Genomic DNA, 17,970 nt, shown 5'->3' on the forward strand with positions numbered 1-17,970 from the left:
GCCTAGCTTGGTCCATGAGAGCACAGGGACAGCAGAGACTTAAAGCTGGCCCCGGTGAGCTCTCTGTGAGACCCTGGGATGTGCCAAAACCATAATCATCTCCAACCTTCTGCCCCTGCACTGTCCATACACAGGAAGGCTGACTGTCTGTGACTGGAAAGATAGATGCTCAGAGGCCCTGACCCACACCCAGACCCTCAGAGCTTCCTGGTTGACGGCAAACTAGCTTGTGTAGTAAGCGTGCCCTTCGGGCTTCAGGCCTGCCTTGTTCCTTGGGGATTCCCTGAAGGACTGGGGTGACGTGATCAAGGCCTGGCTGGCTTCCCAAGGAAGAATCCTTGGCTACCTTCCAGGAGTTTGCTCCAGAAACCACCGGTCTATAAGCCCTGTGAGAGTCAGGTCTAGATCAGGGTCTGAGAAACTCACTACCCTAGAGCCTGCTACAATATAAACAAACATACACTAACTTATTAACTCACTCAACACATACTTGCTGAGTGCCTGTGATACCCCAGGAGCTGGGGATATGGCCAAGAAAAGGACACGGGTCACTGGCTTCATGGAGTAACAGCGTTCTATGGGAGGCACTAAATAAGACACTGAATAAATTAATTATACCAAAGCTCAAAGACACATATATTGCAACAAGGAGCATATGGCCCAACAAAGGGCTTTGTGGGTGGGGCATCGAAGGAGCCTCAGGAGACGACAAAGCTTGGACGCCCCGTTAGGCCACTGTGCACGCAGTGTATTTACTCACAGCTACCAGTTTAGTCAAGAGACCGATTTCCCTTCCAAAGTATCTGAAGGACGCAAGGGAACAGTTGTCCTTCAGTTTGGTCACGGGGTGCAGGGCATAACCCAGTTAAAGCAGAACCTACTCAGGAAGAGGCCCCAGGAACCCTCAAATTAGCCATCTTGTGACGAGAAAAAAAAAAAAAAATCCAATCCATCATCTCAGTACAGGAGTATCAATTTCACTTAAAAAATATATATATATGTATATATATATTTCTATATATTTTTTAAGCTGACTAGACCATTTTTGACCAGATCTTATCTACCAGATGCATTCACCTTGATCCCAGGCATTGCAACAGTAAGTGTAACCCACTCCAAATTTAGCATGTACTTTATATATAGAGAGTTAACATTAACAAACCCCTCAGGATTGACGCTGCCCCTCCTGAGGCCTGATCTTGCCTCCACTACCGATCCCTCCTCCTCCCATCCCCCTCCCCCCTGCAGGCTGGCCCGAGGCTCACAGGCCCAGAGTCTCCAGGGTGTGGCCAGTGTGTTGTAAGCTCTCTTTGGCCCAGGTAGTGTTCTTTGAAATTCAGAGCCAAAATCTGAAAACCAGGGGCCTTCACATACAAATCCAGATCTCCAGCTTCTCATGAACCATCCAGATCTGCACTCTCATAGGGCAGTGACCACCGGGAGGACAGGGCCTCCCCACTGAGGAGGGAGTAGGTATTCCCCAATCTGCTCCCGCCGTGGGCCCCACAGATTCTCATCGCACTTGCAGAACTCTCTTCCTCTTGGTAGAGACATATTCCTCAGAACCCACATTTCTATCAAATGTGAGAAAATAAGAGGTGGATGGCCTGGTTTCCTTTCACCTGGCCTGCCTGCCTCACTTGTTCCAGTTACTACTGGCTGCTGGCTGCAGGAATCTGAACCATGTTGCCTGCTTTCCAGAGAGGACTGTGGCCTCCAGTGCAGATGGGTCCTTGTACCAGACAAGGAGATGGTCCAGTTCTCTGAGGAGCCAGATGGGGCGGCCTCACTGGCCTCCCTCCTCGCAGGTAGGGAGGATAAGGTCAGTGTTGAAATCAGCGGTTACCAAACACCACTGCCAGAAGGTGGACATATTGGTCAGGCCAGGGTGGCAGCATCTGCTCGGAGTCATCTGGGCCTGCCCAGACACAACGCAGTGAGACTCTGAAATTAGGACAAAGGCTGCCTGAAGCTGACCTTTCAGGAAAACCTTCAGTGAGCACAGCTCACTGTCCCCAGTGGACTCCAGCCACGGCCACAGCCCACCATGGCTTCTCACTGGGCTCCTGAGCCTGCAGCGGCAACACTGCCCAAGCACATAATCACGTGGAGCAGTGCTGGGGAGGGCCGGTTTGAGAAGGCCCCCTGAAGCTGACCTCCAAGGTCACTCTCAGCTCTAATTCCCTAAAGGCTCTGGGATTCTAATAAAAGAGGTACCACCTCAGTGTGAAACAACCTTGAACACAGCCTAAGGAAGCTAGCTATTCAGAGGATTTTTTCAGGCAAGCTTAATTTACTTTTTGAAATATTTCCCCTTTTTGTTTAAATGTTTCAGGAGGCAGGCAATTTCTGCTTTATTCACAGGCGCCTATAATCATGGATTACTAGGAAGACAAAAACACTGCGTTCTCCTCCATTCTAAACCACGAAACCCACATGTGTACCCAGAAACCAGCGGGACCAGGTGGCAGTGCCCCTCCAACCCCACCGGTGATGCTGTGATGGGCCTCCGTACCTGCATGGCCTTGACCTTGGGGAAGTCCCCTGCAGAGATGTGGTATTCTCGCTGTAGCTGAATGTAGATTTCTGGCAACCTGCTGATAAGTTCTCTCTTCTTGTTTTCTTTTCCAAACATACTTGGCATCTCCTTCTTCAGGAAGCTGATGATGTAGGCATGTACCTGAAGGGGTATATGTCAGTGAGGACGTGCCATTTAGAACAGAGATGCAAACAAGATGGCATCTTTATGCATCGTAACACATAACAGGCACCCCAAGGGCCATGGTCCTTGGGACAGGAGGAGGGTGAGAACCTGGTGGAAAGGGATGGGGGTGCTGGGTGGGAAACAGCCTGGTTCTGGTGACTAACCTAAGAGAAAGGTTCACCAGGGCTGGTATATAGGAGCACCAGGAAATGAAGCTGAGGCTGATGGAAATGGCTGATGGGCATGGAAATCTGTGCCCAGTGAACAGTGAGATGAGGACTCCCATAACTTCCCTTCAGACAGTTTAGATCTCAAGATCACTGAGGTCATTTCGGCACAAGACCAGCTGCCTAGGACCAGGCTGGAAAACAGAAGTGCCCTGTGGGAGAGGGAGACCTAGCACATGATGGGGGAGCCCCAGAAACCTTGGTCACTTAGGGTTAGCTGGCCTGGCACTGTTACCCAAAGGGTGGTGAATTCCGATGGGAGGGCTCTGCTTGGCTTGTGTCACCTCCTTCCCTAAAATTTCCACCCTTCTACTGATTTCCAACTTTAGGATGTTAAAAAACGCTCATAAGGTTCTCTTTGTATATCTAGAATTCTACAGAGTAATTTAGAAGCCAAGAAAATAAATAAGAAAAGATGAGAAACAAGGCAGTGATTACAAAAAGAAAATGACTATGTAGCTATGGAAAATTCTATTAAAGAAAACAGATGCCTGCTATAATCTTGTGGAAGAATGAAAATTGAATAGAGGGGGTAAGCAGATACATTCCATGGCTCAGTTGAGGGCCTCTGTGTATGGATATACACCAGGCACAGCCAAAAACATTTTGCTAAGATTTGAACACTAAAGTGCGTGCATAGTGCAAATGCTGACATGTTTGGACCAGACAACGCTAACTTCTCCTCCTGTATAAAGGTCATTTTAACATAAGCACACCCTGTGCTGCCTGGCTATTTCTGCAAGTATGACTGGGACAGATGGCTGGATAGCATCACCGACTCAATGGACATGAATTTGAACAAACGCTGGGAGACAGTGGAAGACAGGGAAGCCTGATGTGCTGTAGTCCATGGGGTCATAAAGAGTTGGACACAACCTAGGAACTGAACAACAACAGCAGCAACAATAGATTGGGAGAGATGCTTTTACACCTTCCTGTCACTGGTAAACTTACTTACTTTTCAAATTAAAACAACTTAAAATATTCGCACAGTTCTTCAAGATAACTAGAGAAATCCAAGGTTTGGGAATCCTTTTATTTAGAATCATGGGCTTTAACTGCCTTCCTGAAGATATGATGAATAAGTATTAACACCTGTAAGACAGGTAATTTCCTTGGCTGGATTAGTGAATACCTGGCTTGGTTTGGATGGGGCGGGGGAGGGCCTGTGTAGCTCCAAAGGACTTGGAGGGGTTGTCACATTCCCCTGGGAAGAATGAGCTGTCACCAGCTGTCCTTGCATTATTTCCTTGGCCTTGGCCCTCTTGGAACCTCTGGACGTGTGGACCCCTCTCTCCACCTGCCCTGCTTTGAAGGTTCCTCCCAGCTAAAGGAGCAAGTACCCCCACCTGCTCAGCCTTCTATCCACAAGGGCATCTTTCCAAGACCCCTTCCCAGAGCCCACATCTGGGGCAGCTGCCAGGGCCCTGTCCAGGGAAGGCTGACTCTCCACCCAGTCCATGGGACTGGCACCTTGTTCTTGAACACCGCCTGATCCCCAGGGGCCTGTGTTCCCTGGGCTGGGCTGCAGGCGATATGCCCCTGCCACAGCTCTCCCTGCCCTGCCGCCTGCTCTCCATCCCTGCCCTCGAGGTGCTCACTGCTGATGACTAAGGCTGCTGGATAATGGGCCACCCTTGGATGCCAGGCCTCAGGGCCCACCTCCTCCCACCTGTCTGGCATTATCTGAGTCGTGACCGCAGGTGACCTGCTCATGCTACACGCTGCTCTCAGCCTCAACCTCCACTTCCAGGAAGCTCTACTGGCCTGTTCTGGGGAAGTCTCCTGTTGTCCTGGCTCTGCATGGTCGCCCCCTCCTGGCTTTCCCTGGGCATCCTAAGACAATAACCCGGGGTCAGATTCGATGCATGGGCCCTGCCTTTAAGAAGATTATCATGTTATGAGGCAAATTACAATCCTTAGAATCACAGAGTATTAAATCTAGAAGGGGTTCCTTTAAACTGATTCAATTCCTGGTTCCAGGAAATTCATATGACCCAAGGTCATACAACTAGTTAGGAGATGCCCGGCTGGCAGTAGCATTCATCTGCCTCATTCCCTACCTTACAGAATCAACTTTTTGTTAACTACTTTTTTTGGGTGTGAATGAAAAATTGTACTGATGCTGCTGAAATCTGGAATTTACACCAAACTGTGTCCAATGGAACAACTTTGAGGTTTGGCTTCTGATTGTTCCTAACTCACAGGGAAGCTTTGGAAAGATCACATACTCTTCTCTCCCCAGACTCAAAATGGATGCATTATGGCACATGATGTCAGTAAAGACTGCAGTCTTCTAGTAGGACTGAGTCTTGTGAGTTTCTAAGAGCCCGTCGTAAACAAGGGGCAGCCAGGGTGGCTGAAATCCCCACTCAACTTGAAAAGCTCCCTCCTGCCCTAATGTGTCCAAAGGTGTGTCCCCAAATTACACAGGACCGAGGGCCAGACCTGGCGAGGGTCCTCAGAAGGAGGTAGAGACAGTCTGACTCTTTGTTGTTTATAATCAGAGAAAATTAATCAAGAGGAAGAGGAATAGGATAAAGCGGAGGTGGGCAGGATGGGACCTCGTTTTGGGAGGCTGGGTCAGGCCACCGCTGCCCACTCGCTCACTGGACAACTCTGGGTGAGCTGTCCCTTCCCTGGCCTCTGCTTGCTCACCCACAAACTGGAGCTGACAACCCTTACCTCAAAGGTTTGTGGTTATGAGAATCGAGAGAGAGCATGTATTTGAAAGCACTTTGTCCATGAGAAAGAGGAGTAAAAATGTTAATTGATCAATGACCAGACACTTGTAGCTGGAGGGGTAGTAACACCAGAGGTGGCTTGTGGCTAATTTGTCCTTACAGAACAATGAATAAACTCTCCATATTTAAATAGTAACATGATTAATCTGGGTTTCAAGTTCTTCATTCACAAGCAAATGGCACTGAGCCCTGTTGAACTTCTGAACGTTTTTATCTTGTCCAATTCACCCTTTCCCTTGTATAAAACTAGAAAAGTCCCTACTCATCAAATGGTGATGACCAAGGGTAAGCCAAATGGCTCAAAATGTCAGGTTTTTTTTTTTTTTCTGGGCTAATAATGAGCAGAGAAAGATGGATTAAATGAACATGGATTTATAGTTCACATCTATACTCTGCCACAATCTCATGAACTATGTCCAGTAACAAGTGTTTGTATATCCAATGCTGAGAAGCATTTACACAGAGAGATACTGGCTATAACTACCATGGGCTTGGAGGGCAATCGCAGCAGTGAGTGTGGGAAGCTTGCAACACGCATGGACAGTAGGAATGGAAAGGCCTATGGAATCTGGATACTGGTGAGCGATGTGGAGCCAGTCAGGCCAGGAAACATGGTTCTGCATGGAAAACCTCAGGGTCGCCCAGGTTTAATATGACCTGATAGAGATCTGCACCTTTGCAGGTCCAGCTGGAAACCTGCATAGAACATTTAACCTGTGGGGATCAGCGCATTTTAAAAGTGGATTTATTATGATATAAAAACTTCAGTTCATAAACTGAAGACCTAGAAGATGAACCCATGAGATAGTAAGTGTGAGGCTTCAAGATGCAGCTGATTGGCTCCCACTTGGGTTCCTTATTCTGTTGAAATCAAAGCTGGAACCAATAGCGGATGTGATTCTGAAGAGCCTTAAAGGGGATGCGAGGGGCCCACCCAGTCATCTGAGTCAGCCTTCAAAGAGATAGGCTACCCTGTGTGTGCGGACTCAAGCTAGGACTCAAGCTACTGACACACCCCCAGTAGCTTGAGGCTGCTGACTGAGCTATTTTTAAACACCGCCTGGAAGACTAAGCATCAAAGGGACAGCTACCAGCCCTCGTAGAATGATTCTTACATAACTTAGCTTGGGTCCATGTGGCGAATTTCCAAATGTCTAATTTCGCCCCCAGAAGGAATGGGCGGTACAGACAGACTGGAAAGCTCAGTCTCCAAGCCACATACGATGAAGAGGAGAACACACTTTGAAGACAAAACTAAATTCCACAGAACTATACTAAATGCCCCAAACCACTGACCTCTCCTTTCCTTTCTCATTTTTAGTTTGTTCCTTCCTCAAACGTTGACTCATTTTTTTTTACTGAACAAAGGTCTCCAAGTGGGTGGGAACCTTTCCTATTCGTGAGCAGTGTCTTTATAAAAGGTGGGGTCCTAGAGTAAACTTGCCTTGCTTTTTATCTTTGTGCATTTATCCCACAAACTACTATGATTTAGAGTTTGAACCTTATTTCATTAAAAAAAAATTTTACATTGACCAAGTTTTTCAAGTCTTTATTGAATTTTTTATGATATTGCTCCTCTTTTATGCTTTGGTTTTTTTGTTGCCAGGCATGTGGGATCTTACCTCCCCAGCCAGGGATCGAACCTGCACCCCTTCCACTGGAAGGCAGTCTTAACTACTGGATTACCAGGAAAGTCCGTGAACTTTATTTAACTTGGCTATTTTAATGATACTGGATAAAAGTAAATTCTTATCTTCTAAACCTTTGGTGGGGGCTTTCCCCAAACAGATTACTCTAAAAAATCATGAAATGAAACTTGACTGGCATCTGAGATTATGAACAGTCTTCAAAGAAAGATGTCTACCGATATCATAAGATATATACTCTTTGAGGCTAACCAAAAAACCCACTCTAAAGATTTCCTGTCCCTTGAAATAAAGGACTGGGGGAAAAAATGTAAATAGAAAAAGTAGGGAAATCATTAAGTTTCAAGAGATCTTTAGTAAGAGTGCCATTTTTCATATTATGGGAAATGTCATATTTATGATACTTGGATTACTGCAGAACTCAACAGGACATTAACAATGCCATTTCTGGCTTTTATTTCTGGATGGGCCACTAATTCTACCTAATTATGGTGGTCTAAATAGAAACACTCCACCCACCAACTCAGAGCTTCCCTGGTGGCTCAGTGGTAAAGCATCTGCCTGTAAGGCAGGAGATGCAGGTTCAATCCCTGGGAAGATCCCCTGGAGAAGGAAATGGCAACCCACTCCAGTATTCTTGCCTTGGAAACCCCATGGACAGAGGAGACTGGCAGGCTACAGTCCATGGGGTCACAAAAGAGTGGGATACAACTTAGCAACTAAACAACAACATACCAATGCAGATCTGACACCTGCCAGGTGACATCTGGAATCTTATCCTTTGCATACTTTCAAAATCACAGCTTGACAAACTTCTAAACTGTGTAGGGTTTATGTGGATGGAGAATATTATTGAATAGTCAGAATGACAGATTAATGCAGAAAGCTAGGGCATAGTAAAGACCAACAGATGCTGTCCACGCTGCATTTCAGGTGAATGCTTTCCGGACCAGGGAGTCAGGCCCACTGGAGTTTGAATCTACAACTTCAGGCTGGGAAGTCCTGGCTAAGTCAGGTCACCTTTCTGAGCTTCATTTCCCTTGTATGAGAAATGAATGTCCAACTCTGCATACTGTGGGCAGGATCAGATGAAATAACACATGCAATGCAAATCATGGGGCTTCTAGAACATTACAGACCCTCAGTCAAGGTTGGCCTGCCAAAGGAAAGCTGGATCAGGAGAAAGAGAGATGAATATATCAAAACCCAAGAGCATTTTTATGAAACAGGCACACTTCAAAGCGTAAAGCTCAGGTGACCCCTTGTCCATTTCAGCAACAAGTTCACAAATGGAACATAAAACTGCAGACAGTGTATGAAGTGCATGGCACTGGTTAGTGGTCAAGGCTATTGTGCTGAGTTCAGCTTCTCTGCCTGAGACTGTTTCCTGCCCCCCTGCCAGCCTGGTGCCGCCCCAGGAACACACTGGCACAGCTCAGGCTGGAAACATCCGTACTTCAAACATTTTCCTTTATGAAAAGGAACAAGCCAGATACTATTCTTAGGAAGAAAAAAAAAAAAGAAGACAAGCTTTTTTCCTAGAAGTAAGCTCAGCAATTTGACTGCCCCCTGCCCCCACCCCCTGCCTCTACACAAGGGCTTTCATTATTCCCGTGTCAGGCACAGCAGCATTCTGTGCCTCTAAACCCAGGCCACGCCAGCCCCTTCACAGGGCCCAAGGTGCCAGGATGGCAGCAAAATCCCATGCGCTTGGCACTCCCAGTGAGCCTTTTGCCTTTTATTTATTTATATGATCAAACATAGCTGCATCTTGAGTTACCAGGCCCTCAGCGATGCCTGGTAAATTAAAAAAAAAAAAAAAAGTCCATGGGCATTTAAAAATAGTTTAAAAGATCTTGAGATCTGCAAAGGCTATGACATCATTTACCAGCCTTGGTTATACAATCATTTTGGGTATTACATACCCTGAAGGTGAAGTTCAGTTATATCAGCTAGAGAAGAGAAAGACCACATACCAGGGGGTCACTCACCGGGCAAAAACAGACTTCCTGCCACTGAGCCAGGGAGGGAAATCATCTCAGGAGAGCTGTAAATTAGTGGATTTACAAGCCTTGCAGAACTGTAACAAAAGTGGCTGTTCCGGGAAGGAAGCAGCTTGTACGAGAAGAAAAGATAGAGAGCTGTGACTCAGGAGCACAGGTGACTGCAAATCAGCGGAACATGGGTGGAGGGTGTGAAAAAGCCTTAGGGGGAGCAAGAGGAAAGAGCTGATCCAGGGATGATGGGCGGGGTCGCAGCCAGCGGGGTGTCTGGTCGCAGCCAGGAGGGATGCTGCCCTGGAGCACACAGGCATGCAGGCAGTGAGGAGGGGCTGGACGGCTGGTCACCTGCACAGTCGGTCACCCTCAGTGGAGCCCTCCCTGCTCCCCACCCCAGCCAGGTCCCTTCTCAGAGCACAGTGTCTACACCTGGGCACTCACAGCTCACCATTCTGAAGAGGGGAGTTTGGCGCCTCCTCCTTCACCTGACTAGGCTGCCCAGCCCTGGCCTAGGGTGCTGTTGACCTTAGTAGGCAAAGTAATGGTCGACTCTAGAAGGCTGGCCTGTGGGCCCCTAGGCCAGAGCAGAAGCCCCTCATGGTGCAGCAAGAGGAAGTGGGGATACGCAGGTTCTGCCATCAAAAGTTGAAGGAAAAATGAGGCCTCCTGACCAGGGATCTGGAGAGGCGGCCCAGGACTGCTTCTAGCAGAAAGGACAAGACCAAAGCAGAAGGCTAGACTGGAAGCCAGGAGGGCTGAATTTAGTTCTTTGTCACTAAAGACCTCTGGTTCCCAAACTTGATTGATCATCAGAATCACTGGGGGAGCTTTACACACACACACACAGACACACAGACAGACAGACAGACAGACACACATACACACACACACTCTACCCCCAATCAGAGGCTCTGGGGCAGGGCTTGGGAACTTACATTGCTTAAAGCTCCTGGGTGCTTCTGATGATCACTGGGACTAGATAAACTCTAGAGGCACTTATGGTATTAGGTGTTAGAGGACTATCATTTTATGAAATGTACATACAGTTTTTAAAGAACCTTTTTTTTTTTCTGTACTTTTTCTTAGAGGAGTCACATGCTCCCCTCTCTTCAGAGGCACAGCAAAATAGACTATGCTGTTAACACGAGGGTGGTCAGATCACTGCCCACCACCTGGAGGCACAGACTCCTGGGGCTGCTAAAAGGCTCAGCCATGAGGCTGGAGAGTGGGAACCACAGCCCAGAATGGGGATATGGTGTACCCCCTCCCGAAATGCCATAGTTGGTGAGCTGGGCTGAGCCAACCTCCTGTGACCTCTCTGTGCCCTCGTGTGACGCAGGGCTCCATGCCTTAGGCACAGGGTGACAAGTGCTGGTCCCTCGGCACCCCAATGGTCCCACCAACGCCACCTTTCTCTGGTTCGGTGGGTTATCTTCCTGCCATCCTAACATAGCAGCAGCATCCAGGTGGTGAGTGCATGCATTTCCCCAAGTACCAGGTGCTACGTCAAGCACTCTGCAAGTCAGGTCACACAACCCTCCCAAGCACCCTGGGATGTGCTCTTACTAGTTCCATTTTATAGACTGAGTCAGGCTTGGAAAGGAGTCATTTGCCCAAGACCACAGAGGTAGGAGCCAGAATCTAAAGAAGATACTGATTGTCAGGCTTGCTTCATAACCCTTCCATGTCCTGTTCCCTGAGGCTCCTGGAGTAGAACCTCCCCCTGAGGTGCGTGTGGGAAGAGTCCCTGCCCAGGCTGCTGCTGGGGGTCTCCAGCTTACCTTGGCCAGCCGCGCTCGCTTGATGAGGTCATTGAGTTTGCGCACTGCCGCCTTCTGGGGAAGGCTCTGGATGTCTCTGAACAGGTCCTGGGCCTCGGCCTCGAAGAGCCTTCGGTTGTCAGTGTTCTGCAGGGGCTGCGTCCAGAAGGAGCCGATGTAGACGCGTAGCACCTCAGGTGTGTTAATGACCTTGCCCAGGGACCACATGAGGGCCCCATAGACTCGCATCAGCTGTTGTGTGTCCACTTGGTCGGCCTTGTTCAGCACTACACGGATCTTGTCGTCTTGGCCCCGGAAGGCCTTGATGGCCTCTGAGAACTCGTCCGAGATGTCCAGTTTGTGTGCATCGAAGAGCAGGATAATCCTGTCCACCCGCTCAGCGAACCACTGAAGGACCTGGCAGAAGTCATACCCTGTGGGGAGGGAAGGGGCAGGTCAGTGCGGCCGACTGCTACGGGGGCTCAGAACCACCTGGGTCTCCAGCAGCTGCCGAGGAGAGTGCCCCATCTTCAAGCTGGAGGAAGGGGAGGACTCATGATATGAAAATTGTTTCAAACGGGGCCCCCTGGGCTGGATGCATAGAGTTAACACTGGGGATGCTGGGAGTCCTTGCATGGGCCGTGCCAGGGGATACTGTGGTCACTCTAATTGGGCAATGCTTGCTTCCATATTTGTAATTTCTTTTAGCCCCCAGGAGTCTCTTGTTTCACCTAGTACGGTCTTTTGGTTTAATGGCAAAATTGAGTGATGGCCCTGAAAAAATACAGGCCATGGGTCAAAAGCTCTCAATTTCTACCAAAGTCTCACTTTTCTGAAAGTAGCAGAGCTGGAGAAGGAAGAAACCTAGTGGCCACCTGAAGTCTCATGGAGTGTACAGGAAGTACCACAAAAGGGAAATTTCCATCTATCTAAATTTAAGAGTGTTAAGGAGATCAGAGGTTGACTTGGCCAAAACCGTGACCTATATTTATCATTTGGACTATTTATATCTTACGTATGTTGTAAATATTTTTAAAATTGTGTTTCACAGCCATTCCATGAAATGGTCTCTTGCCAATTTCTTTCTAAAAATGACCAGACCCATGACAATTCTGTTTATTTTACCTTGGCTGTGTACCAACACACTCCAAATCACGCACCCAAATCAACACTCCTCTCGGCTTGTGGTCAAGGCTTTTGAGCATTTCTCAGGGAGGTAAGTCCCATGAGAAGCAAACAGAAGGGGCCAGCCTCCCGGGCTTATTTTTATTCTCAAGGCTGATTAGCTCTAGAATCAAGCCTCAAAGCAGTGCAGTCAGAACCCAAAAGGGATATTTCCTGACCCTACTTTTCACGCTCTTGCCTCTTTTTTTAGATCTGGAAAACTTTCAAACACATATAACAGTCTAGAGAATAATGTGATGAACATTGACGTGCCCAACCTGTACCTTTAAGAAATTTTCACTTGACCTTCTTTGCTTCAAATACTTAAAAAAAAATGAAGTGTAGTTTATTTAAATAACAAAATACCACATAGCGGTGAGGGTGAACTAGATTTTCACTTGTCAACACAGGCAAATCTCACACACACAAAAAATCAGTTTCAAAAGGACATGTATAGCATGATAACATTCACTTACAATGTTAAACGGAGAAGGCAATGACACCCCACTCCAGTACTCTTGCCTGGAAAATCCCATGGATGGAGGAGCCTGGTAGACTGCAGTCCATGGGGTCGCTAGGAGTCGGACACAACTGTATAACTTTCAAGTAGACAACCTGAGCGACTTCACTTTCACTTTTCACTTTCATGCACTGGAGAAGGAAATGGCAAGCCACTCCAGTGTTCCTGCCTGGAGAATCCTAGGGACGGGCGAGCCTGGTGGGCTGCCATCTCTGGGGTCACACAGAGTCAGACACGACTGAAGCGACTTAGCAGCAGCAGCAGCAGCACAATGTTAAAAAACAAAGTAACCTTTGGACATGTACTACAGCTCGAATACAAACATGTTACATGGGTTTGCAGATGCTGGTTGATTCTGGGGATGGAGGAAGCGAGGCCTCTAAAGTACATGAAGGCCAAAAGGAGAATGAGCTATTAGACAGAAATAAAGGGGGTCCATGGACTAAAGTTTCCATGAATTGAAGAACAGGTGTAAGAGGAGTAACTGGGCAAGCAAACTGGATTCAGATACATTTAAATAGGGACTTCCCTGGTAGTCCAGTGGTTGGGAATCTGTCTTCTAATGCAAGGGAGGGGGTTCGATCCCTGGTCGGGGAACTAAGATCCTACATGCCACAGGGCAATTAAGCCCAGGGGTCACAACTAGAGAGCCTCACGAGCTGCGACTACAGAGCCCATGCGCCACAGCTAGAGAAAGCCCACGTGCCACAATGAAGACCCAGCACAGCCAAAACTTGAAAAATAAAAAGATACATTTAAATAAAGAGAACATTCACGAAAGTGCTGAAGCCCTCCGTGACCCCCTCCCCAAGCCCTGTCCTCAACCTCCTCCCCAGAGGAAACCACAGCCCTGGATGCAGGGCTTTATGTCACCGCGCATGTGTGTATGCTGCCAGCTCAGGCCTTTCACTTCTCTTTTCTGTCTCACTGAGGGACTCCCTGATTCCCTGGGGGGAAAGGAGACCAAAGGCAGTTTCCAGAATGTGGGCTAGAGTTTTTCATTGCTGTCAGCAGCCAGTTTAGATCAGAGGAAAAGCGAAGACCTATGGAACAGGTCATAGCGTAGGATATGAAGATTCTGAGTTAACATTTCACTTGGTTCTGTCCCTGTGAGGCCAGAGCAAACCTCCTCCTAAGGTAATGTGGGTTCTGTCATTTGAGACTGACCTGTGCACCAGAAAGCCCAGATCCTGGGTAGGAGATGCTCAGTGGATGAAAGATGGCGCTGTTCCCTGGGGGCTGCGATGACGTTTTGAAGCCACCCACTGAAAGCCCTGTGTGTGGATTTACTTTTCCAATAGGGAGGATGGACTTGTCTCTCTGACCCAATGTCTCTCTCATTTGGTAACTGAAGGTTCATAAACAGATTGAAGAAAACGCTGTGTCCAGCATGCACACTCGGGAGGACACCGGTTGTCCTTTGCTGAATGCTCTTCCTGTTGGATGGGGGTTAGCATGGGTTCCTTGGGGACCACAGATGCTGAAGGTGTGGTGGACAGTATCTTGCGTCACTCGTTGGCAGGCTGGGGTACAGATAGGTGATTTAGAATCAGACAATCATCTCCTGGGCTTCCCAGGTGGTGCTAGTGATAAAGAGCCCGCCTGCCAATGCAGGAGATGCAAGAGACGCGGGCTCAATTCCTGGGTCGAGAAGATCCCCTGGAGGAGGGCACGGCAACCCACTCAGTATTCTTGCCTGGAGAATCCCCATGTCCATGGGGTCGCAAAGAGTTGGACACGAGTGAAGTGACTTAGCATGAATGCAATCCTCTCCTACCAGAGGATGGTGTTGAATCTTAAGGGAATGATGCAAAGACACAGGGAAAATGAGAATTTATTTATGGGAGAGATGGCTGAATTTAGATGATGATAGGACTTCCCTGGTGGCTCAGATGGTAAAGCGTCTGTCTACAATGCAGGAGACCCGGGTTCAAGCCCCAGGTCGGGAAGATCCCCTGGAGAAGGAAATGGCAATCCACTCCAGTACTACTGCCTGTAAGATCCCATGGACAGAGGAGCCTGGTAGGCTAGTTTATGGGGTCGCAAAGAGTCGGACACGACTGAGCGACTTCACTTCAGTGGCTTCCTAACCTAGTTTTTGAGCCCAGCTCTCCAGTCTTCCTATCCATTCTGTGAACAGCCTGATTTTCTGAAAACTCCTTTTCTGCTCAAGTTAGTTAGCTTCTTTGGTTTGCTACCAAGGACCATGATTGGTAAATAATCTATCTCCACATTTGAATATTTCCAAACTATGTATGCTTTTACAACCAGTGCCAAAAGAAACTTGCCACACCAATAGCTGTCACCTCCTCTGTATGTGAGCACAGTGTAAATTCAGCCATGCAGACTTGTCTCTCTTCCTCCATGGGCCGCCTGGGTTGACTGGTTGACCTCTACAGTAACATGTGTGTTTCAACTTTAATTTGGGTTCCTAAAAGTTATTTTAAAAAACACTTCGTTCCAATGCTTCAGTGAAATAAAAAGTTACTGGGAACAGAGCTGCCAGATCTAAGTGTGCTAAAGTGTAGCCAGTCCTCACCTCTGGAGGAAGAGGTGCATGTCTGTATTCTTTTGTTTTAAAGTCATGATGAAAGCTTGGTAAGGATTAAGCAGTATGGGTAGGTAGAAGTGCTTTGTTTGTCATTAAGAGGTGTAAAAGAACGGCTTGCCACATGTTAGGCAACACAATCAAAGGTGAAAAAAAAATCACTAAGTGTCTCAGAAGAAAGCAAAGAATTGTCAAAGCTGGGAGAAGTTGGTCTGCTCAATTTTTTCCTCACATGCAGTTGCTGTTATTGTTATTTTACCATTTTTAAGTGTACAGTTCAGTGGCATTAAGTGCATTCGTATTGTTGTGAACCATCACAACCATCCATCTCCAGAACTCTTTTCACCTTCCCAAACCGCAACTGTGCCCACTAAACAGTAACTGTTGATCCCTTCCTCCGTCTTCTGGGTTCCCAGAGCCCTTTGCTTGTTCTCCTATCAAATGACTTTACACAGTGGATTATAACCCGATGGATGTACAGGGTTCTCTCATTAGATAGTAAATTCTTTAACCGTAGGGACCATATCTTCCTCACAGTGGCACAAGTCAGTGATTATCAAAAGTGTGGGCTTTGGATTCAGGCTGCCTGGGATTCTAATCCTACCTCTACCACTTACTAATTTTGTGACCTGGGGCATGCTGCTTTATCTCTCTGTGTCTCATTTTTTCATCTGTAAAATGGGGCTAATACTGGTGTCCATATACTTCACGGGGCTGTGGAGTATATGGGTGAAGCATTTAGAATCATCTTGGCAGCTAAGTTCTCTAAAATGTTATGACCTGGTTATTTGAAAAATCCTTGCATCCAATTCCCAGTGCCTGGTGGGGGCAAAATAAAGATTTGCTGAAAGATGCCTGGCTGGGGTGAAGTACAGCCTGCAGCCATGGAGAAAATCAAATTTCCCTAATTAAACTGGGTAAAGATGACAATGCAGTGATGCTCGAGCCACGTGAATCAGTGCTCAGAAGATAGCTGATAAAATATACTGACTGAGCAGAGACTGCTCGTATTTTATGAATAGAGCCAGTGGCCTTTCCTCCCTTGCTTGTGAAACAGGGAGTTCTACCAGTTGGTCCTAAAGACCCCGCGTGCCAATTCACTTCTGTCAATTCAACTCTTTGCAACCCTGTGGACTGGAGTGGGTTGCCGTCCATTCCTCCAGGGGATCTTCCCAACCCAGGGGCTGAACCTGTGTCCTCTTATGTCTCCTCTGCTGGCAGGTGGGTTTTTACCACTAGTGCTACATGAGAAGCCCCTCAAAGACCCTGGGTTACTTCTAAAACAAGGCAATGATTCCAACCGCAGGATCCTCCTTGGCTTAACAAAGTCCTGTGCACACCTGTGCTGGCCAGGACAGCTCAGGGCAAACCTTGGTGCTCAGCAGGGGAGAGCAATGAACTCCCCTAGAGGTTCTGTCACAGAGGGCCGTCAGGGGCCTGTCACCCCTAGAGTGAGCCATGCTATACTAAGTAGGTCTGTGACGGCGTTACCCCTTAAAACAACGTTGAATACCAGTGGCCCTCAGACTGAACGTGCCCTCAGCTGCTGTTTTGTTTGGCCTACAGGGTGTCCTTATGTTCTGAGCTCACGGCCTTTGGTCTGGACAGCACTGTCCACCTGGTGCCAACTTCTGAGTGGAAACACTACAGCTCAGACTCTGCCTTAGAAACCCAACTCTGCCCTCCAGCCCTCCTGGGCTCCTGAGGGGCACTCCTAGCTGCTACTCTCCCCACCTCAAAGAACTGCATGGCGTTACTTCACAGGTGCCTCTCACTTGGGCTGGGAATGTCTGAGGGCGGGGGCCTCCCTATCCTGCTTCTCCAGCCCAGAAGCATGCTTGCCAACACAGCCCTCAGGAGTGCTTCCTGATGGACTCAATGTATTCTGTGGGAAAACGTTCAACGTTCCCTTTTTATTTTTTGGCCACGCTGCATGGCTTGCAGGATCTTAGTTCCCTGACCAGGGATCAAACCCAGGCCCTGTGCAGTCAAAGTGCAGAATCCTAACCATTGGATTGCCAGGGAATTCCCCTAAACTTCCCTGCCTTAAACAATTTCTCGAACATGTCTCTTTGGAAATCAAAAGTACATTAAACATCCTAGAATTTAATAAGACATTTCAAACACACAAAAAAGTTTTAAATGGATTTATTAATAATTATCAAGTTCCTAGGATGTGCTTGGAATTGCTGCTGAGGGACATGCTGCCATAAAATTGAGGCTGCTAGCTTTACCCAGAATAGCCCCAAACTGGAAATAATCCACATGTCCTTTGGTGGGTGAATGGCTAAACTGCATTGCGTCTATCAGTGGAATACTACTCAGCAATAAACGGGTGGGGCTACTGATGCATGCAACACACAGGTGAATCTCAGAAACACGCCAAGTGGGAGAAGCCAGGCATTAAAGAACACATAACTGTACAATTCCATTTACACTAAATTCTATAACAGACAAAGCTAAGCTCCAGTGACAGAGAGCAGATGAGCGGTTGCCTGGGACTGAAGATGGGACTGGGACTGACCACAAAGTGCCAAAATCAAAGAAGGAACTTCTCAGGGTGATGTACAGTTTCTGTTTCTAGAAGATGGTGGTGGTTACACAAGAAACACGAGTACAGGAGTAAATCTGCAAATTCATCAAAACTCAGAAAGCTG

General features: G+C 47.7%; 1 protein-coding gene across 1 annotated transcript in view; it reads right to left on the bottom strand.

Annotated features, from left to right (window-relative positions):
* Positions 1 to 17,970, bottom strand: part of EHD4 (EH domain containing 4) — an 83,913-nt gene that overhangs the window by 4,939 nt on the left and 61,004 nt on the right. Inside the window, exons 4-5 of the mRNA NM_001192053.1 lie at positions 11,103 to 11,515; positions 2,516 to 2,680 (exon numbers count right to left, since the gene is read on the bottom strand). Coding sequence (NP_001178982.1) covers positions 2,516 to 2,680; positions 11,103 to 11,515 — 578 coding nt within the window. The remainder of the gene's footprint in view (positions 1 to 2,515; positions 2,681 to 11,102; positions 11,516 to 17,970) is intronic.

Source organism: Bos taurus, chromosome 10, assembly GCF_002263795.3.
Source record: "Bos taurus isolate L1 Dominette 01449 registration number 42190680 breed Hereford chromosome 10, ARS-UCD2.0, whole genome shotgun sequence".
Lineage (NCBI taxonomy): Eukaryota > Metazoa > Chordata > Mammalia > Artiodactyla > Bovidae > Bos > Bos taurus.